This window comes from Malus sylvestris, chromosome 9, assembly GCF_916048215.2.
Source record: "Malus sylvestris chromosome 9, drMalSylv7.2, whole genome shotgun sequence".
NCBI lineage: Eukaryota > Viridiplantae > Streptophyta > Magnoliopsida > Rosales > Rosaceae > Malus > Malus sylvestris.
In genome coordinates this window covers 12285196-12307212 of record NC_062268.1, presented here as the reverse complement: position 1 = coordinate 12307212, position 22017 = coordinate 12285196, and the positions used below count along the sequence as shown (strand labels likewise).

General features: G+C 38.8%; 1 protein-coding gene across 1 annotated transcript; it reads left to right on the top strand.

Annotated features, from left to right (window-relative positions):
• Positions 1-16635: 16635 nt before the first annotated feature.
• Positions 16636-20427, top strand: LOC126583819 (zinc finger BED domain-containing protein RICESLEEPER 1-like). The gene is made up of 2 exons (XM_050248341.1): positions 16636-16793; positions 18209-20427. Exon 2 carries the CDS (start codon positions 18236-18238, stop codon positions 20207-20209), a length of 1974 nt encoding a protein of 657 aa, XP_050104298.1. The 5' UTR covers positions 16636-16793; positions 18209-18235; the 3' UTR covers positions 20210-20427.
• The last annotated feature ends 1590 nt before the right edge of the window (positions 20428-22017 follow it).

Below are 22017 nucleotides of genomic sequence, written 5' to 3'. Positions count from 1 at the left end.
CTTTAAGGAAGTTGAATACTTAACCCTCATATACAAAGATTATTCACGACCCCTCCAAATTTATTCAGAGGATTCAAGGGGACATTTGTGGACCTATCAAACCAACCCATGGACCATTTAGATACTTTATGGTGTAGGTTGATGCATTGACAAGATGGTCACATGTTTGTTTGTTGTCCAAACTCAAAGCCGCATTTGCTAAACTCCTAGCTCAAATCATTAAGCTAAGGGCTCACCACCCTGATTATACAATCAAGTCGATTCGACTGGATAATGCTGGAGAGTTTACGTCATAGACTTTTGACAATTATTGCATATCAGTAGAGATTGATGTGGAACATCCTGTGCCCCATGTTCACACCCAAAACGGCCTGGCAGAAGCTTTCGTAAAACGCCTTTAATTGATAGCTCAGACTTTGGTTATGAGAACCAAATTGCTTGGGGTTATGCAATATTGCACACAGCTATGTTGGTCCGCCTGAGGCCCACCGCTACCCAACCACATTCACCGTTACAATTGGTCACTGGATACGAGCCTGACGTTTCGCATTTATGGGTGTTTGGGTGTGCCATTTACGTGCCAATAACGTCGCCGCTACATACCAAAATGGGTCCTCAGAGAAAAATAAGAATTTATGTCAGTAATGATTCGCCATTAATTGTTCGATACTTAGAACCCTTGACATGAGATCTCTTTACCGCACGTTTTACGGATTGTCACTTTGATGAGACAGTCTTCCCATCGTTAGGGAAAGATAAGCATGCTAACGTTCCCGTAGAACGCTGCGAATTGTCATGGTATGCTCCCACTATGTCTCATTTAGATCCCCCACTGCCTAGTCTGAAATTGAGGTGCGTCGAATTATAGATCTTCAGAGCATTGCTCAAAGCATGCCGGATGCTTTTAATGATCTAGTAAAGATGACAAGATCACATATGGATAGGAGCATATTTATGCAAATGAGTTAGCTTGTTCTCATGCATTTATGTTGTTATTTCTTAGTTAATTATGTATTTTAAGCTATTTTCGTGTGTTTGTAGGTCCATATGCCTTATAAAGCAATAAGATGCATTTTGGAGCAGTTTTGGGCTTGGAATGAATAGCACATGCATGGAGCAAGGTGGATGGACGAAATTGAAGACTAAAGAGGCTAGGAATGTGTTAAAGAGAAAGAAGAATTAATGTAAAAAGGACAAAGAGCTCAGTCACAAAGGGGTGTCACTCCACCATTCACCTTTCCATCATTGCACTCCCTTTGGATTCCTATGCCGTGCATCATCATTCATGTTCCCTCCATTGACTCATTTGTTGCATCATTCCATTTCCTTTCCTTTGTCTACCATGTGCACAATATCCTTTCACCTCCTTGCACTCATTAATTCACCACTTACTCACATTTCCACCCATGCCATGCATAACTACCCTTGTCCCCTTCATTATTTCAGATTTCATGCATCATTACATTGAATCATTGCATTCCCTCCATCTTTTCAAATTCATGCATCATTACATTGAATCGTTGCACTCAATTGCTACACCATTCCTTGTTCCCTCCATCATTTCAGATTTCATGAATCATTGCACTCAATTGCTACACCATTCCTTATTCCCTCCATCATTTCAGATTTCATGCATCATTACATTGAATCATTGCACTTAATTGCTACACCATTCCTTGTTCCCTCCATCATTTCAGATTTCATGCATCATTGCACTCAATTGCTACACCACTCCATGTTCCCCTCCATTGCCATGCACTTCCTCTATAAAAGGAAGTGTGTGTAACATAAATTGAGCTTAGTTTTTGTTTGATCATTCATCCCCATTTCAATACAACCTTCATCCAAACACATCCATTCATCTTTACATCCACTCCTCCATATAAACAAACCTTCAAACACTCACCAACACCTTGTGCCGTAGCAAAGGAAAGGAAGGAAAGTGCTTAGATGTGCTTGCTGTCCAACTTGGATCGTTGGAGCGTTTATGTGTTTTCTTTCTTTTGTTTCTAATGTTTAAATTCATTTCCTTTCGTTTTGTTGTAAATATGAGTGGCTAAACCCCTCTTGGCTAGGGGTGATTTCAAAGCCATGACTATGTTTATTGCAATATAATTTGGTAAATTTCAGTTATGAACTCTTGGATCGTGAATGCAATTGGCTTAACTATTTAATTGATAACTTATTTGTATTTGTTGATTAAGGGTCGACACTTAATTGGCATGCATAAATCCGATGCTAGAATATAAGGAAGTTTCACATAATCGTTACAAACTTATATTCATAAATAGTGGAGGTCGCTTATAAACGATCGCGTTAAGTTCAATTCCTAGCATGAGTGACATGATGTCATAGTTGCAAGTGCTTTGTCAATGCTTATGATTTTCATTAAACGTAATGATCTTTGATTGCATCTCTATTATGATGTCATGTAGGGAACTTTTGAAGAATGTTTTGGATTGTCGAATGATGTCATCCAATCCAATAAAACAAGGAAAATCTGAGAGTTAACTAGTGATGTCACGGTTAATTTGGAGCATTGTCATTCATAATTCAATGAAGTAGTAACTAGAAATCAAGTTATTTGCATACATGTCATGTGTGGAGAAAAAGCCTCTAGCTATCTCATCTATCATCTTATTTCTCACATTTGTTTTACAATCTGTCTAGTTTTTCATATTTGTTTGTTTGTTACAACTTCATCCAAATCAAAACCCCCCTTTTAGTTTCTTGTTTCAAAGTGTTTCAAATCTGTTTTAGTTTGTGTTTTTAAGTTTAGTTTTATGTTTTTGAGTCAGTTTAGAGGTTATTAGCAAGCCCTCATAATCACCGGTCTAGAACGATTCCTACTTATACTTGTACTACAATTGTCAAAAGAGGGTTAAATTTGTGTGTTAAGATAATTTTCGCATCACATATACTCATTGCAAACACACTTGCAAGGATAGATGTACCCCGCGTACATCAACAACCCGTCTGGGAAGGCTAGACCGTCCCTAAAGATGGGAAGGCCGCACCCTCCACTTGGCAAGGTACATTGGTGGCTAGCCAATCATCTGCTCCGACCCTGAAGCGTGGTAGATCTCTTGGTTCAAAGGATTCACAACCCCGGAAGAGGAAAATGGCACCAACTAATGACCCTAGTTTGAATCCGACCATCGCTCACTCATCTGTTTCAACGCATGAAGTTATTCTAGATTACAGTGATGCTTCAGACGAAACATGCCGGCCTCCCGAGAATCGTGAGATTTCCATCCACTACACATTATTTGATGAGGTTTGGAATAGGAATGAGATGATTGTCGACGATGCATTCTCGTACTCAGTAGCTACTGACATCATGCTTAGCGATGACATTGAACCACGTTCCGTCGATGAATGCCGACGTAGAACCGATTGGTCAAATTGGAAACAAGCAATCCAGGACGAACTTGATTCGCTCGTGAAACGTAAAGTGTTTGGACCTATTGTTCCTACACCACCACGCGTGAAGCCCATTGGCTACAAGTGGGTTTTTATGAGGAAACGTAATGAGAAGAATGAAATAGTGCGATACAAAGCACGCCTCGTAGCGTAAGGCTTCTCTCAGCGCCTTGGGATTGATTATGAGGAAACGTATTCCCCCGTAATGGATGTTATAACGTTCTGCTACCTAATCAGTTTGGTAGTTTTCGAAAAACTAAATATGCAATTTATGGACGTGGTAACCGCATATCTCTATGAGGATCTAGATACGGAAATTTACATGAAAGTTCCAGAATGACTTCCATTGATTGGCTCAAATAGTTCTAGACCACGGAACACTCTCTCAATTAGGTTGAGAAGGTCACTCTACGAATTGAAATAATTCGGGCGGATTTGGTATAACCATCTGAGTGAATATTTGACAAGTCAGGGTTATGTGAACAACGAACTATGCCTATGCGTGTTCATAAAGAAGTCACATTTCAGATTTGTAATCGTTGCAGTTTATGTCGATGACATGAACCTCATTGGGACTCCCGCACAGCTTGAGGAAATTGCTGCACACTTGAAATCGAAAATTAAGATGAAGGATCTTGGGAAAACTCGATACCGTCTCGGCCTGGAGATTGAACATTGTTCGGAATGAATCCTAGTACATCAATCGAACTACACCTAAAAGGTGTTGCGTCATTTTAATAAGGATAAAGCGAAGCCTTCGAGTACATCCATGGTCGTTCGGACTTTAGATGCTAAACGAGATCCCTTTCGTCCAAATGAGGATGAGGAAGAGATTTTGGAACCCGAAGTTCCTTACCTAAGTGTAATTGGGGCTTTATTGTACTTGGCTCAGTGCACTAGACCTGACATTTCATTCGTTGTGAATCTATTGGCTAGATACATCAATGCGCCCACACGCAGACACTGGAATGGTGTTAAAGACATTTTCCACTACCTCAAGGGTACTATAATTTGAGCTTGTTCTATACCTACGAATCTCCAAGTAATGCCGCCCCCTATAGCTCTCGGATTGATTCTCGCCTTGTTGGTTATGCAGATGCTGGATATCTGTCTGACCCACATAGATCACATTCTCAAACGGGTTATGTCTTTACCGTTGGAGACACCGCTATATCTTGGAGGTCTACCAAGCAAACGCTAGTTGTGACTTTGTTTAACCTTGCTGAGATTCTCACCCTACATGAAGCATCGCGTGAATGCTTTTCGCTGAGGGAAGTTATGTGACATATTCGAAACATTAATGGTCTTACATTAGTCGTTGACCTTCCTACGACGATCTTTGAAGACAATGCAGCATGTATCGAGCAGCTGAAGAAGGGATACATCAAGGGAGACAACACCAAGCACATATCGCCAAAGTTCTTTTACTTACACCAGCATCAGCAGCATCAGAACATTGAAGTCAAGAAAATCTGTTCCCAGGATTACCTGGCCGATCTCTTCACCAAGTCATTGCCTAAGTCTACATTTCAGAAGCTCATCCAAGAAATCGGTATGCGTAAATTATTTGAGTTGAATCGCTTGTAGTTATCTTATTTAGAAGTTATGTCTAACTCAGGGGGAGTATCTAGAAGCATACTCACATGATCTTAATGTACTCTTTTTCCTACAATTAGGAGCATTTTTCGCACCAGGTTTTTGCTACCTAACGAAGTTTTAATGAGGCACCCATCATGGAATGATCATACTCCATTGAGTTCACTGCCTTCGTTCAATTTGACATCCATTTTTAGACATTATGCATACTTCTCACTTTTCTCCTTAGTCTATGGGTTTTCCCTATGCCTTGGGTTTTACTATAGCAAGGTTTTGTGAGTTTTACTATGTTTGTACCATACTTAACCAATCCCGAAACTACTGAGCACCAGTCAATGTTATACCGTCAAGGATCCAGAAGAGTTTCCCTCTAACCAGGAGGCCAATCACAACGCGACATGTGTCGACATCAGAAGCTAATTATAGAGCGACATGTGTCAACATCAGAAGCCAATCACAACACGACACGTGTCAATGTCAAAATGAAACTAGAAACTCTCTTCTATAAATAGAGATCATTCTCTCACAATATTTCTTAATGTCATTTGTACTAAATTATTCACCAGTACTCACTAAAAGAGAGTTTGAACCTATGTACTTGTGTAAACCCTTCACAATTAATGAGAACTCCTTTACTCCGTGGACGTAGCCAATCTGGGTGAACCACGTACATCTTGTGTTTGCTTCCCTGTCCTTATCCATTTACTTACTTATCCACACTAGTGATCAGAGCAATCTAGCGAAGGTCACAAACTTAACACTTTCTGTTGTACCAAAGTCCTCGCTGATTTTGTGCATCAACATTTGGCGCCATCTGTGGGAACGACACTTATTCCCACTCTTTTCAGCTTCGCCCCTACTATAGGGTTTGTATCGCACTTGACCAAGCCCAAAACTACAAGTAAGCTTTAAGTGAAATTGATACATTACCTTATGTATCTTCATCGGTTAAAGATACCAACCCTGGATGGAGGAAAAGTACTTCCAGAGAAGATGCCACATCTACATATGAGACAGATAAGGCAAGTGAAAATGATACCACACTTCGGTACATAGAAGTTTCGTGATTACTCAATAGCTTGGATCTTGCAAGTCCCTAACCGATGAGCTTCTCTCACTCGGGAACTTAGGGGAGCACTGTTTGTACCATACTTGACCAATCCCGAAACTACTGAGCACCAGTCAACGTTATACCGTCAAGGACCCAGAAGAGTTTCCCTCCAACCAGGAGGCCAATCACAGTGCGTCACGTGTCGACATCAGAAGCCAATCATAGCGCGACACGTGTCAACATCAAAAGCCAATCACAACACGACATGTGTCAATGTCAAAATGAAACTAGAAACTCTCTTCTATAAATAGAGATCATTCTCTCACAATATTTCCTAATGTCATTTGTACTAAATCATTCACTAGTACTCACTAAAGGAGAGCTTGAACCTATGTACTTGTGTAAACCCTTCACAATTAATGAGAACTCCTCTACTCCGTGGACGTAGCCAATCTGGGTGAACCATGTACATCTTGTGTTTGCTTCCCTGTCCCTATCCATTTACTTACTTATCCACACTAGTGACCGGAGCAATCTATCGAAGGTTACAAACTTAACACTTTATGTTGTACCAAAATCATTGCTGATTTTGTGCATCAACATACTACAAATGCATACTTCACTTAAATTTGAGACTCGCGATCACCCGTCATGCCGATAACTTCATTAACTATTCTACCTTATATGCTGATGATCTGATGCGATGGTTTGTTGAGTATTTACACACTCAATGGGGAGTGTTGCAGTCATACTTAGAATATGAATGTGATTGTGTAAATCCTAGGGAATCTGGGAATGTATCTTATATTCCTATTAGGATTAGATTACCTATTAAATGTTGCAATCCTAAAGGGAAAGGTTTTCCCCTTCCTACTACTATAAATAAAGGCACAATGGGGTAAATCAAACACACCTCACAATTAAATCAATCTCTCTTCTCTCTAATAGTGACCGCCCCTCTCTATCTCTAAACCCTAGATCGTTCAATCAAATAGGCCTACAACATTAACCAATTTCTTAGAAAGGTTATGTTGTTTAGGTGTATTCCATTGATAAGTGATGTATACTTATAGATGAAAAGTTACATCTCTTTAATAAGTAGAAATTGGATTCTATAAACCCATGAAACCATTGGTATTAAAGATAGAAAATTAGAGTTAATTTTTACTCTTGAGAAATAGGGTTTCCCCACTTTGTTTCTCTCATGCTTCGTGTTTCAAATTTCGAGTCGTGTCTTGAGAGTACGGAATATATAAAGTTTGCCAGAGTCCGAAGATTGAAGTGCTTTGACTTCGGATTATAGATTGTTGAATCTTAGGAGACAGACATCTACTGAACTACAAGCACAAGAGTAGGGGCGAAATTCTATCTTTAGGACGTTGCATTTATGCAAGCCTCAATATCCAAGTTTGTCAGTTTTTCTAACTTTCTCCCTAGTTGCTTATATTAATTTATACATAGTTGATGTTGTGAATTTCTTTTGGATTATTATTATTTTAATTTTTATGTTATTTTCATATTATCTAATATTGCTTCAACAACTCATTCTCCTAAACCTCCACTCAGACACCACCTTCGACTCTCCTTCATCACCACCTGCCAGTCCCTCCACCTCTTAGACAGCTCGCCGCCCACTTCCTAACCCTAAATCCCTAAACCCCAAATCCCTAAACCCCATGTTTTCACCTCAAACAATCGTGACTTCAAACATGCATGCATACACATATCGTCGATTGGGCCATCTCTATGATATTTACGTGCTGAACCTGTATGCGCCGTCTATTAGTCATGTTTGAAATTGTGTTTTGTTTGGGTTTTCAGAATTTGGGTGTTGAGCCATGGCGGTTGCTCGGGGAGAAAAGCGGAGAGCAACGGTTGGAGAAGCGGGAGAGAGCGAAAGATATGGTTGGTGAGCCTCAATTTTTAATATTTTATAGTTTTTTAATTAACTATAAGGGTATAGAGGGAAAAATAGAAAATATAATTTCAGGACATTAATTTTTTAGATCAATTTATAAGTGTATTCCACATGTCAAAAGATGAGTGCGGAAGACACAAAAGAAAAGGTAAACGCGGAGGTAGCTAGAATTCCTCATATACGTATATCATGTTGCACTTCTAGTGCATGGCAGCCACTCTAAATCTTCATGTTTGGGACATTTTTTTCTTTTCTTTTTTATTTTGTTGTCAAAATGCAGGTAAGTCATTTGATCATAATTGGGATCGTAATATGCTTCAATATAACATTCCAAACTTTTACTAAGAGAATACCAATAACTCTTTTTGTAACTTGTAAGTAGAATGTATTTATACGACATACAAGTTACAACGAATTAATTATAAAATGACACATACAGAAATGGAGCTAGAATTTAATGTATGAGGAGGTCAGAAAAAAAAAACGAACGTAAAGAAAAGTTTCAATTTTTCAATATTAGAAGTATTTATTACATGTGGAAACATATCAAATTGAACATATATGTGCAAAGAAAAATGATAAACTAGAAATATTTGATTTTCGAAAAGCCCCACTCTTTGACTTAAAATGACACACCCCGATCCCAAAATCAGGACGTGACATCAGAGCTTCCTGAAAAGCTATCCAAAACTTAGAAGTAAATCTTGGATCTCGATCAAAAATAATATTCACTGGAACTCCATAATACCAAACTGACACACCCCGATCCTAAAATCAGGGCGTGCTGGCCGTCACGTGGGCGTGACGTAACCAAAAGTGCGACGCGGAAACAAAAAGGTAAAAGAAATATGAAGGAATAAAAACCAACTACTAGCAATAATATTCAACTAACATACTTATGCTCTGATTATGTGTGTTTCACTCTTAAACTCACTCTAGCATGTTAGTTGGATATTATTGCTAGTAGTTGGTTTTTATTCCTTCGTATTTCTTTTACCTTTTTGCTTCCGCGTCGCACTTTTGGTTACGTCACGCCCACGTGACGGCTAGCACGCCCTGATTTTAGGATCGGGTGTGTCATTAAAAATAGCGAGTTTGACACTCATAATTCGATGTTCATAATTCTGAGCTTTACAAATTTTGGCATTCAATTTGGATGGTAAAATGATAAACTAGGAATCAAATGGATACCCATTCTACTAAGATTATTTTTCTTTAAAGAGTTTTTTTTTTTTTTCTTTTTAAATTTTTTTTTTTTTACGCAATTTTTCTTAAAGAATTAGGAACTCCATGACTATTGTGAATTATTACAATTTTCATAGTTCTCCTTAGTTTTTAAGATCTCAGCCCCACAATTCCCCCCCTTTTTTTTGTCTCAATTGCAGAGTAAATGGGCTTCTAGATATGGTATTTTGTTAGTGATTCTTTCATGGTCATTGCTTATCACATGAGCACCTTGAAAAAATTGCTAAAGAAATATCACACCGCACTTACGTGTCTACTAAGTTAGCATCTCAAATCCATGTACGCATGCTTCCAACACTTTTCCATAGAACTTTCTTCCTCCTATTTACTTGAAAATACAATAGATGAATAGTCATTCGATGAAAATTATTTGAATATTCTTGTCAGAATAAGCATATAAATTCAATCACTAGGTAGAAAAAAAAATTTAGTGTATCCCTTAAGTTGTATTGGAATTCTTGAAACCAAGAGTTTTTTTATTTTTATTTTTTTTATTTTAATTAAGAATAACAAGTTCTTCGTTATCTAGAATAGAATAACCACTTAGAATACTAAAATAGATTATATTTGTTGAGAATTGTAAAATTGTATGGATGCAATCCTTCTTATGCATCTTGATCAATTTGATCGTTTCTTTGTAGATTTCTATGCAAAGTTTTGTAAATATGTTTCCGGGTATTCTTTTATCATTTCGTCCACGCGTTAGAGTTCGCCTAGCCTGACCCGAGCCCGACTTCGTCTAGCCTGACCCGAGCTCAAGTTCGTCTTTTTTAATTGCAAGTCAACGGACAAAGGGGCGTCAATATCTTTATATTAATTTTTTTCAATTTGTACGTCTTGGCCAAAGTCTTGTGTGTATTATTTGTTGGCTATTGCTCTTTTTCTCCCTTTAATATATTGTAATTTCCAAATTACTAATTTCCATGAACAATAAAAAGGTTGAAAGAAAAAAATAAAAAAAAGTGTTTTATTAGTGTTGGCAGGAGCCATGGCAGAAAGAACCCTATCTGAGTTAGTTGCTAGTTGCGAGTTGCTATAGAGTCCATGAATCTCAGTCACGAATAATACCTAATTTCCATTTTGAGTATGTCACAAATAATACCTATTTTCCATTTTGAGTATGAATGGACTGCAGAAGCTCCAAGTTCAACTTCTGCACCTTTTAACCTAAACTCCTTTTCGATACTAAAACGAATCCCTAGTGTGTAAAACAATAAAGAGTCTTGTACCCATAAGAGAGTCTAAATTAGCGTTTGTTTATATGTCTTTTACTGTTGTTATACAAATAATTTCTAATTTTTCTCCAAAAAATCATATTTCCCTTAAAATGTACGTTGACTTGTTTTAAGTGCTAACAACTGCTCTCTTTAAAATATCCTTTTACACTCATTTTATTCCTTGTATTTTAAAATTGGAGTGTATAATTGTCTTTTTATTTTTGGTCAATAGTGTATAATCGTTTTTACGAACAACTACTCATAAAAAGTATTCTTTTTCACATTAAAATTGTATTTAATGGAAAAACATCTTGCCACACATTTGGGGGAGAGGATCCTCTCCGGACCCAATTCCTCTGGATTCTTCTTTTTTAAAGGCCAAGTCGGCGTCGTGCCTTTTTGGAGTCGGCGTTTTGCTTCCCCGGAGTCAGTGTCGTGGCCTTCCCAAAGTTGGTTATCGTCAATATTGTAATAATCGTCGACACATACTCTAGCTCGTGGTTCCAAAAACAGATCGTGCAGAAGTTTCTCGATAAACAAATAAAAAAAGTGAAGAAGAAGGATTACTGAAGAAGAAGAATTGAAGAAATGAAGCAGAAGCAAAATTGCAGAGAAGAAAGAAGAAGGAGGATCCATAGGATTGGGTCCGGAGAGGATCCTCTCCCCACATTTAGGATTTGTTTGAAGTGATTTTTGTTTGAAATATGCGTTTTTTGAAAAGGAAAAAAAAATGATAGTGTGTCTATAAGAAAAACATTAAAATGTGCTTTTATAGACAAAAAATAGCTTTAACTTTTCCATGTCAAACAATATCAAAATTGCCTTTGATTATTTGGAAACGCTTTCATTTCTTCATAGAGCATCACTTTCAAACGAGCCTCCCTATCTTATTCTCCAATTTCTCCGATATTTATATTTTGGAATTGTAAGGTCCACCCTGCTAGAGTTCCAATGGTGGCTACTACATTTGGTAGTGAGTATTACAACACTAATAAAAGCTCAAGATCAATTCGTAATTTCGATGTTGTTCATAGATGTTCTCATATTATTAAGTGGAAAGGCCCTTGTGCGCCATGGCTCAAAATTAATTTTGACGATTAAGTGGTGGGATCTCAAGCGGCTGCAGGTTTTGTCATTAGAGATCATAATGGGTCTTCTATTGTTGCTGGGACTTGCAATCTTGGAGAGAATACTATATCTGTTGTTGAAGCTCTTGCCTTACGTGGTACGTTGAAGTTTGCAAAAGTCAAAGGTTTTAAGGATATCTGTGTTGAAGGTGACTCCAAGCTTGCTATCGATTCTATTTTAAACAAGTGCAGAACGCCTAGGCTATTGAAGACTATTATCGAGAACATAAGATTGCTTGCACGATCATTTTCTTTTATATTTTTTAGACTCATGTCTTTCGGGAGGCAAATTTTCTTGCTGATGCTATTACTAGCGTAGGGCACTCTATTCATGATACTTTTATTTAGAGATGGAAAAAATTCCCGAAAATCCCGAACTGAACAAAAAAAATCTTGATCCCAAACCAAAAATTTCCCAAACCGAAATTTTCGGGATGCTATCCCGAACCGATCCTGAAATTTCGGTACCAGATTCGGGATTGGCTTCTCTATATTTCGGGAATCCCATACTGAATCGAAAATATATATTATTAATTATTATATATATATATATTATATATATTATTCTTTTATAATTAATGCTAGTAGTTTCTAAGTCATGGTATGCAACCTGGAATACCCTACACCTTGCATATTTTTCATGTTCTGTTTGATATTCATTTGGATTTTATTATTGCTGTTGTCATGGCTGATGATTTTAGAAGGCTTGATTCTTTTGTCTCTCAACAGATTGCCAAAAGGGTTTCGTGGACCCAAAAATAATCACAAGGCAACACATGGATTTTTGGTAAAAAGGACAAAGTTACCCTTGAGACACATCGGTTGTTCTACACGTGAGCAGTGGACAATCATTCTTTAATCAAACCAAGAGTGACAAAAAACCTCTAAGGGTTGGCCACCTCCATTCCCTATATATATGACCCTATTTTTTTTTCTAAAAAAAGGGGTTCCACACTCTTGCAAAACTCCAAAAAACTTTCCAAATACTTTTATCTCTAAATTCTAACTTTGGCATCAGAGGTTCTTCGTCCAAAGCCCCCCTCAATTCATCGTGGACGCGTGAGGCTCTTGGCCTTGACCTAAGGTGTTAATTGTTTTGTAGGTGCAATTTTGTCCAAGAAGAAGAAGGAGGAAATTTGTATCCACAAATTGGTGCTTTCATTGAGAGCTGAGTCCCACACTCGTAGAAGACTTTCGCATCCAAGGTTTTCTATTTTCTTGTCCATTTGTAGATTTTTTGTACGTTCTTATTACGTAAAAAAGAAGTACAATGGCTAGAAACTTAGAAAATTCAACAAATGAAAATTTCAACATTCAAGAGATGGGACCACAGTGATCCACGAGGCTAAATGTGACAACAAGTGGAACGACACCACCACCACGAGTTTCCACCATGGGAACCACTGTGGTGGCTACCTCGGTAGCCACTTGCGGCGAGGTCCATGGCACCATTACCACGGCCTGAGCTGTGCTATCAAAGCAATCCCAAGCCATGTCACTTTAAGCCCAATGCGTTGTCAAGCGGAGCCCTAGCCTCTCACCCACATACGCCACATGCCGAGCAGCCCACTTTTGTGGCCCAGCCTGCTCCCGCCGGGCAGCCTGCTCCCATGATTTCCCAAGCAACCTAAGTCGGCTCGAGAATATCTCGACCATCCGGAGCAACCATCAAGCCGGGGGCATTTTTACCATATTTCTCCACGGATTTGACATTTCCTAACTCAAATCTCATGTCTGGAGTCTACCATACTTCCATTGCTCAATGAGGCACATTCCTTCCAAGCTCTTCCAACCTAAATGGCGAATAACACTTGTCTCGACAAGTCATAGAGTTGACGAGCGCCCTTGCACAACAGACGACCTTGGTGAATCAACTTTTTCAAGGCACCGAGATCCAATGTGCCCCGGACAAGGTATCCTGAAGTAGGACAAGGGCAGACGAACCTTTCCAACAACATCACGGCAAGCAGCCATTCGACCAGCCACGAGCTAAGCGTTCGGATAGTGTACATTTTTTATTAGGCCCCCGAGATAACATATACTCCCGTCTTAGAACGCGGATGAGCATGCATTCTCGACTAGGCCTGATGATAAGTATACACTCATGGTTAGGGCCACACTTTTATAATCAACATGTGCAGCCTTCCAGGCAATGCATTCATTTGCGGCTAGGATCGCAAGAAGTATCCTCCACATCACATCGGAACAGGCAGCACAACAGACGGAAAGAAGCAGTCACTCAATCCGGCTTAAATTCAACCAGCAACCAGTGAGTTACATGCTTGCCTGCTAGGAACATACCGCAGTCGCGGTATAAATGAGCCGAACATATGGAAGAACAGCTTAGACCAACACATCACGATCATGGGCAGTCGAGAGCTTTGCCACCCTAACAAAGGAAAATTCAGGAAGAAGTAGAAATGCTTCTGACCAAGCGATTGCGTAATTTCTTGCGCCAACCAAAGCCTCAAAATGGCACAAGATGAAACACATAATGATGGCGCAATAATTTAGGGAGCAGCTCACTACGCTTACACCTTTACATGGGTTCCACAAGCAGTTCGCCAAACAAGACCTCGCAACTTGAGGATTATTTCAGTTGTCCAGCAGTCCAGGTTTCCTTAACTGCACTCACGACAATGACTTCCATGCTCTCCAGTGCGAGAGGGTAAACCAATTCTTCGACACCCATATGGGTCTGCTCTCCAGTGCGAGATGATAAACTAATTGCTCTCTAGTGCGAGAGGGTAAACCAATTCCCCGACACCCATATGGGTCTGCTCTCTAGTGCGAGAGGATAAACTAATTGTTCTCCAGTGCGAGAGGGTAAACCAATTCCCCGACACCCAAAAGGGTCTGCTCTCCAATGTGAGAGGATAAACTCATTGCTCTCCAGTGCGAGAGGGTAAACCAATTCCCAGACACCCATATGGGTTTGCTCTCCAATGTGATAGGATAAACTAATTACTCTCTAGTGCGAGAGGGTAAACTAATTGCTCTCCAGTGTGAGAGGGTAAACCAATTCCTCGACACCCATATGGGTTTGCTCTTCAGTGCGAGATGATAAACTAATTGCTCTCTGGTGCGAAATGGTAAACCAATTCCTTGACACCCATATGGGTTTGCTCTCCAATGTGAGAGGATAAACTAATTGTTCTCCAATGCAAGAGGGTAAATTAATTGCTCTCCAATCCGAGAGGGTAAACTAAATCCCTGACACCCATCTAGGTAAGCTCCCCAATGCGAGAAGGCCACATAGTTCAAAAGATCGAATGCTTGAAGATCAATTAAGCAACAAATGGTTAGGGGGCAGCAGCCACTTTTACACTTAACCGTTCGCTCATCCGACACTTCATCTTCAGCAACTCTGATCTTGGCAGTTTCATCCTTGAATGCTCCATCTATGGAAGTTGAAAAATCAAACTCAAGCAGTTTCTTTATTTTCAGTAGGCAGCCCAGACGTGGCAACCCAAACAATTACCTATTTCACACCACTTCCTCGACCCATGCCGAACCAATCATTGGCTTCAATTAAGCTGAGCTGCTTAAGCAATGGCCTTTGCCACATCACCTCCTTGGCCCATGCCAAGTCGACTCCTGACCCCTACCAGCCGACGTGCCGCACCACCCCGACGACTGCCCCATAGCAGCATCGCCCAAGAAGAAGACAAGAAGAAATTAAGTTTTTATTACATTGGTGCGGCACGAAGAAGATGAAGAAAGCAACAAAAGACGGTCATTGCATGGGTAAGATGTAGAAGATTGCTAGATGGTGGGGAACAAATATCCTTTAACCTCTATCTCTCTTGTAGGGTAAAATAAATCACTCTCCAAAGTTGATTTAATAACCCACTTAAGGTGGACTTAAATAGGCTTTGAGAGAAATTTATTTCCCTTTCCTAGAAGGATCTAATTTCATATTAAAGAGGGAATCTACATTAAAACAGGAAGTAGTCCTAAGTTTCTTAGAGCAAGAAGATCTTTACACCTGCTGCCCTTTCTTATGAGCAGCCCTGCAGGTGTGATGGCATTTGTGGAGCCAAAAATAATCACAAGGCAACACATAAATTTTTGGTAAAAATGACAAAGTTACCCCTGAGACACACCGGTTGTCCTACGCGCGAGCAGTGAACAATCATTCTTTAATCAAGCCAAGAGTGTCCAAAAAAGGTAACCAATTTCAAATTATCTCATCCATCCTCATCTTAGGTAATTATTTCATAACCTACAAATTATTCCATATAAATGAAGATTAATTTTCTAATTAATGGATTAATTCTTAGTTAATCCATTAATCACCAATTAAATCACCCATTTTCATACAAAAAACCTCTAAGGGCCGGCCACCTCCATTCCCTATATATATGACCCTATTTTTTTTTCTAAAAAATGGGGTTCCACACTCTTGCAAAACTCCAAAAACTCTCCAAATACTTTTCTCTCTAAATTCTAACTTTGACATCGGAGATTTTTTGGCCTTGACCTAAGGTGTTAATTGTTTTGTACGTACAATTTTGTCCAAGAAGAAGAAAGCGGAAATTTGCATCCACATGTTTAATTAATTTGAATTTTGACTCTGATAAAAACAGTCAGGCATGCAAGTGTTAGATTAAATGGTAGTGTGAATGAAATGACATTCCTAGTTCATTAATGTGTTCTTGAATTATATATTTGAAGAATAATTCATAATTTCATATTTTAATTTAGGATTCCCGAAAATTTGGTTTGGGATTGGTCTTTAAATTCCTGTCCTGAAAAATTTCGGTTTGGGATTCGGGATACTAGTTTCGGTTTGGTATCCCATACTGAATCACCCCTACTTTTATTTGGGATAGGACTTTACCCACTACTGCTAGAAATGCTTTTCTCTTCAATTGTACAGGTAGCGGTTGTAATCGTGGTTTCTCTCTCTGAATGAATTTAATTTTCCATAATTTATTATTATTTTTTTTGTAAAAACCTTTCTAAAATGAAAATAGTAAAAATAAATTCCTCATTTTAACACAAAAGGGTAGATTAGTAATTGAATTAAGTCCTTGCTTCGTTACCCCTTCCCACCTCTGTGCGCCTTCTTACCAAATTGCTCTCCCGCTTCCATATTTACCCACACTGCCACTCTCTCTATCTCAGTTTCACACAACACCCGCAAACCCTAGCGACCCCAATTCTCCTTGTCTCCCTCGCAAAGTCGGCGTCTTTCAGCTTCTCCCTCAACTGTACGTCTCTAAACCCTGATCTCGCCATTTCTCCTCTGTTAATTTTGAAACATGTCGTTGAATTTAATTCAATTCAATTTATTTATTTTCGGGTTTGAACCCTAGAATTGGGTCCGAATCCGAATGTAACTTGGGGCTTTATTTGTTTCTGCGTTTGTTGTGGATTCTGTTGTATTGTTTTTATATTTGTATGTTGGGATTCCGATCCAAGAACCGCAATTGAGTTTTAAAGTGGGCCCTTTTGACCCGTCCGGCTGTTACCCACTTCGAGTCGGGTTCGGTCAATCGGGACCCGGAATCCGGCTTCGATCCGGCGAGCCAGAAGCTCGTCTTTCCCAACCTAATTACCCGCTTCTGAAATGCCCGACCCAGCTTCTCTCTCTAGGTCATGGACCCGGGTTCAATTCTCGGGTCGAATTTGTTATGATTCCTTCAATATGCTCTCTTTCCCCTCTTTCTTCCTTCTTTTGGTACAAATAAAAGAACTTGTCATCTTTATTGTTCTTAGGAATTTGTTGCAAACCCGTAAATTTTGGATTTTATGATGCTTGGCATAGTAAATTTTCTCATGCATGGTTGCTCTGCGTATTGCGTTACTTGTAGAACGATTGCACGAATGTCGTAGTTATTTTACGACAACCCTTGTTTCGGTTATGGTAGAGAGTGATTCTGCCTGTACTGCATTGTATGTTCTGCAGTTTCAGAGATGGTGTCTTGCTTCGTACTCATTAATTGCTGTAAAAGTATGCGGTATTCGTTGTGTGTTCTTATTAATAACACTCTGGAGTTATTAATGCCATTTTTCTGCTGAAAGAAGAGAAATGCGTTAGTCATCAATCCAAAAGGCTAAATCGAGACTTGTGTTCTTTTTACTTGGTCATGGATGGCACGGGTCAAATCGTGTTTTTTATTTGCGTCATACCAATTCATATTATATGCCTGTTCGATTCTGTTAATAATTTCTCTTCTTTTGACGTCTCTATCTCAGCCTCTTTGAACTGGTTGATGTTATCTTTGAGAAATTTGTTACTTTGCAACCTGCATAGCTCATTACTTAAGTTAATTTTGCACCTTAACTGTTGGATTTGGATGCCCTGTTATAACCCGAGACATATATTTTATTTAGTGCCAGCATGAGTGTAGGGTATTTGGATAATTAGTTTACCAATCTTGCTTATACAGACATGCATAGACAGAAGCCTACCACTAATTTTTGTCGTATAATTGTTGTTCGCCATAAAAATGAGACTATTATTAATCCTTTTAGATTGTTTCACTTCTGTTGTGTGAAAATGCACGGGCAAATGTTGGTAGTCATATCTTTGAGTCGACTTCTTGTTTTGATTCTTTCTTTTCCTTTTTGAGTTAGCAATTCTTTCACTAATAATTTATAGATATATGTTTTTGATTTGCAGATACTGGTGAAGTACTAAGTCAATGCAATGGATATGTCTGATGCGGTGAACATCAAATCAACCAGATTAAAATCTGTCGTGTGGAATGACTTTGATAGGATTAAATTGGCTGATAACACATGTATTGCTGTTTGTAGACATTGTAAAAAGAAACTCAGCGGATCAAGTACCAGTGGGACATCGCATTTGAGGAATCATTTAATTAGGTGTCAGAGAAGATCTAGTCTTGGCATACCTCAACTCTATGCAGCAAGAGGAAAGAGAAAGGAAGGAACTTATTTCAATTTGGATCAACAGCGGAAAAAGGATGAAGTTATTAACCTTGTGAATATTAGGTTTGAGCAAGAGCAGACAAAAGATGACATCATCAACTATGGAAGTAATAACTTTGATCAAAGGCGGAGTAGATTTGATCTTGCCCGAATGATTATTTTACATGGGTATCCTTTGGATATGGTTGAGGATGTTGGATTCAAAGTGTTCGTTAAGAATCTACAGCCCTTATTTGAGCTTGTGACATCCGAAAGAGTTGAGGCCGACTGTATGGAGATCTATGTGAAAGAGAAGCAAAAGGTGAATGATGTGTTGGATAAATTGCCTGGTAGAATCAGCCTGAGTGCGGATATGTGGGCTTCTTTGGATGGTGCTCAGTACTTGTGTTTGACAGCACACTATATTGATGATTCTTGGCAATTAAATAAGAAGATTTTAAATTTTATTGTCGCTGATTCTTCTGATACAGAAGACAAGCATTCAGAAATTATCATGACATCTTTAATTGAATGGGATGTTGATCGTAAGTTGTCTTCTATGACCTTTGATAGTTATTCCACCAACGACAACATAGTCATTAGAATCAGAGACAGGCTGTCCCAAAACAAGTTACTTTATTGTAATGGTCGGTTATTTGATGTGTGTTGTGCAGCAAATGTTCTCTATATGATGTTTCAGGATGCTCTAGAAGCACTTTGTGAGATAACTGATAAGATTCGAGGAAGTATACGGTATGTCAAAAGTTCGCAAGCATCACAAGCAAAATTTGACGAGATAGCTCAACAAGTTGGAGGTCAGAGTAGGAGGTTCCTATGCCTAGATAATCAAATGCAGTGGAACTCGACATATGTTATGCTTGAAATTGCTTTGGAGTACAGGGACGCATTTTATCTTTTGCATGCAAATGACATTGTCTACACAATGTGCCCATCCGATATTGAATGGGATAGAGTGAGTGTCATTACGAGCTACTTGAAGCTCTTTGTTGAGGTTACCAATAGTTTCACAAAATTCAAGTCTCCGACTACAAATTTGTATTTTCCTGAGCTTTGTGAAGTATACTCGCAGCTGAATGAGTGGTGCAAGAATCCAGATGATTATATCAGGTCTCTGGCTTTTAAGATGAGAAGCAGATTTGAAGAATATTGGCAGAGATGTAGCTTGGTTTTAGCGGTTGCAGCCATATTAGATCCTCGATTCAAGATGAAATTGGTAGAGTATTATTACGGGAAAGTTTTTGGCAGTGGCGCTCCAAGCCATATTTCTGGTGCTTTTGAGTGTGTCAAGGAACTGTATAATGAACATTCAAACTGCTTAGCTTCCCTTGATCAAATTGTGCCTTGGCAAGTTGGTGGTAGTTCTCACTTTCCCGGTTCTGAAAGGGAGTCGGGGGATAGGCTGAGTGGCTTTGACAAATACATTGAGGAAACTACTCAGACCGATGGAACAAAGTCTGATTTGGACAAGTACTTGGAGGAGCCTGCCTTCCCTCGTCACGCATCAGGATTTGACATATTAAATTGGTGGAAAGTTCACGCTCCTAGGTACCGTGTCCTATCTATGATGGCGCGCAATGTGTTGGGAATTCCTGTGTCAAAAGTTGCGAAGGACTCGGCATTCAACACCGGAGGAAGAGTGCTCGACCGTGATTGGAGTTCCATGAACCCAGCCACTGTCCAAGCATTGATGTGCGCGCGGGACTGGATACGAAGTGAACTAGAAAGTTAAATTAGGTCAATTTTGTTCCATTTAATTACATTTTCGGTGTCTACATCTTTCCATGTATGCCGGTGCAAATTGGAAAGCCAATTGTATGGGTCTCATTTCAGTTTTTCTTGTCTTCCAGTAGGTCTTCCCATCTCTCAGTAAACTCCCCTGCAGTAGATTTTTTCCAGATATTGTACATAGTACTGAAATATTATGTCAATTTTTACAGAGTTGGATTATGATTTTAGCATTAAGGTAACATATTTTTTATGCACTTACGATTGTTTAGACCATATGTTTAGTAATGATAATTTAAATTCAACTTTTTGGTTGTTGCCAAGTGAATTTGGCATTTTCAGTTTATTTATTTACAAAAGAAATGGATAAAAGCATTCTTTTCAGTTTTTCGCACACCCTTGTTGAATCTTGTTCATTGTTTTCGTTTGATTTATTCAATTTGATAGGCATAGATAAAGAGGGGTGTGAGAGAAGTTAAAAAGAGAGTGACAAAATCACTTCCCTTTATAAATACAAGGTTGATGTTGGAGAAAGAGAAATTGAACTCATGACCTCGGTGCAGAGGGGTGGATGTTGCCCTAAGCCCCAAGTCCCATTAGTGTTGATAAAAGGTTGACAATTTGGCAGAGTTATGCATGATTTAAGAGACCATATGATATGCCTCTACATGGTCAATGCTTTTCCAGATTTACTGCTTATAATTAAACTTCTAACTTGTCTTGTAATTGAAGTTCTGGCTAAAGAAATGTGCTTTTCTGAAAAGCATTCTCACAACACTTTGGAACTTGCATGCTTTCTGTATAAGCCAAAAGAAAGAGAAAAAGTGAACAGATTATGGTGTGTTTGCCTAGTTTATGGACAAGCATTTATTCAATCAAAGAAACACTCTTCAAAAGCAGTACAGAGTACAAACCAACCTGCAGAGTGCAGAATGGGAAGAAAAACAGCATGATAAATTCCAAAACCGGAGCCAAAACACTACTAAAACATGGCCTACAAACAGATTAAGCTTAATTGGTGGAACATAAGATATACATATGATTACAAAAACAAGTGGCCTTTGTGTAAGGATGTGAAAAATTGTTTCATATCGGGAAGATGAGAAAACCGACCTTGCAAGGGCTTTACAAGGTGTTGGCTCACTTCCTTCTTGCCAATTAATTTTAAAATGAAACATCAACTTTCTTCATAGTATTAAAACAATACGCTTGCTCACGTGAAGTTTGGCAGGAAACACCCAGCAACCTTCCATTGAAATTAAGCCCAATGAACCCATCTTTTCAGAAACCTTTCAAAAACAACTGATCTCTATCCAAAAATGGTTTTGCATTTTTGAAGAAACAAAAGCCCCTTTTCTTGTTTGGTAGGAAAATTTTAGCCGACTTCAGTGGGGAATAAATTCACCATGTTATTTCTTTACCACTTCAAAATTTGGCACCCTAGACAACTGAAAAGTGATATCATCTTGTGGTCATCACTATTAGTCGATTACAGCCAGAAGCATCAAATCCCAAGGGGTGTGAAATGTTTTGATGAATTTTTTTAGTATTTACCGGTGTATAAAACTTAAAACATACTGGGGTCTTGGCTGATGAATTCTTTGTTGTTGAATCCTCATTCACAAATCGAACCATGCATTCATCAGTTACATGTTATGGTAGAATTTTTGTGTTTTCTAAAGATGCCTAATTATTTAGGAAATGCTCAAATTCAAACCAAACCCAGTTTGCAATTATACCATTAATTTAATTTGTACCAAGGTCTTTGCAATTCTTCTGGCATACATGTAACATGAAATTATCAAAATTAGA

What these genes read in the sequence shown, in the direction of transcription:
- LOC126583819 (XM_050248341.1), top strand. Translation starts at nt 18,236, where the DNA reads ATGGATATGTCTGATGCGGTGAACATCAAATCAACCAGATTAAAATCT.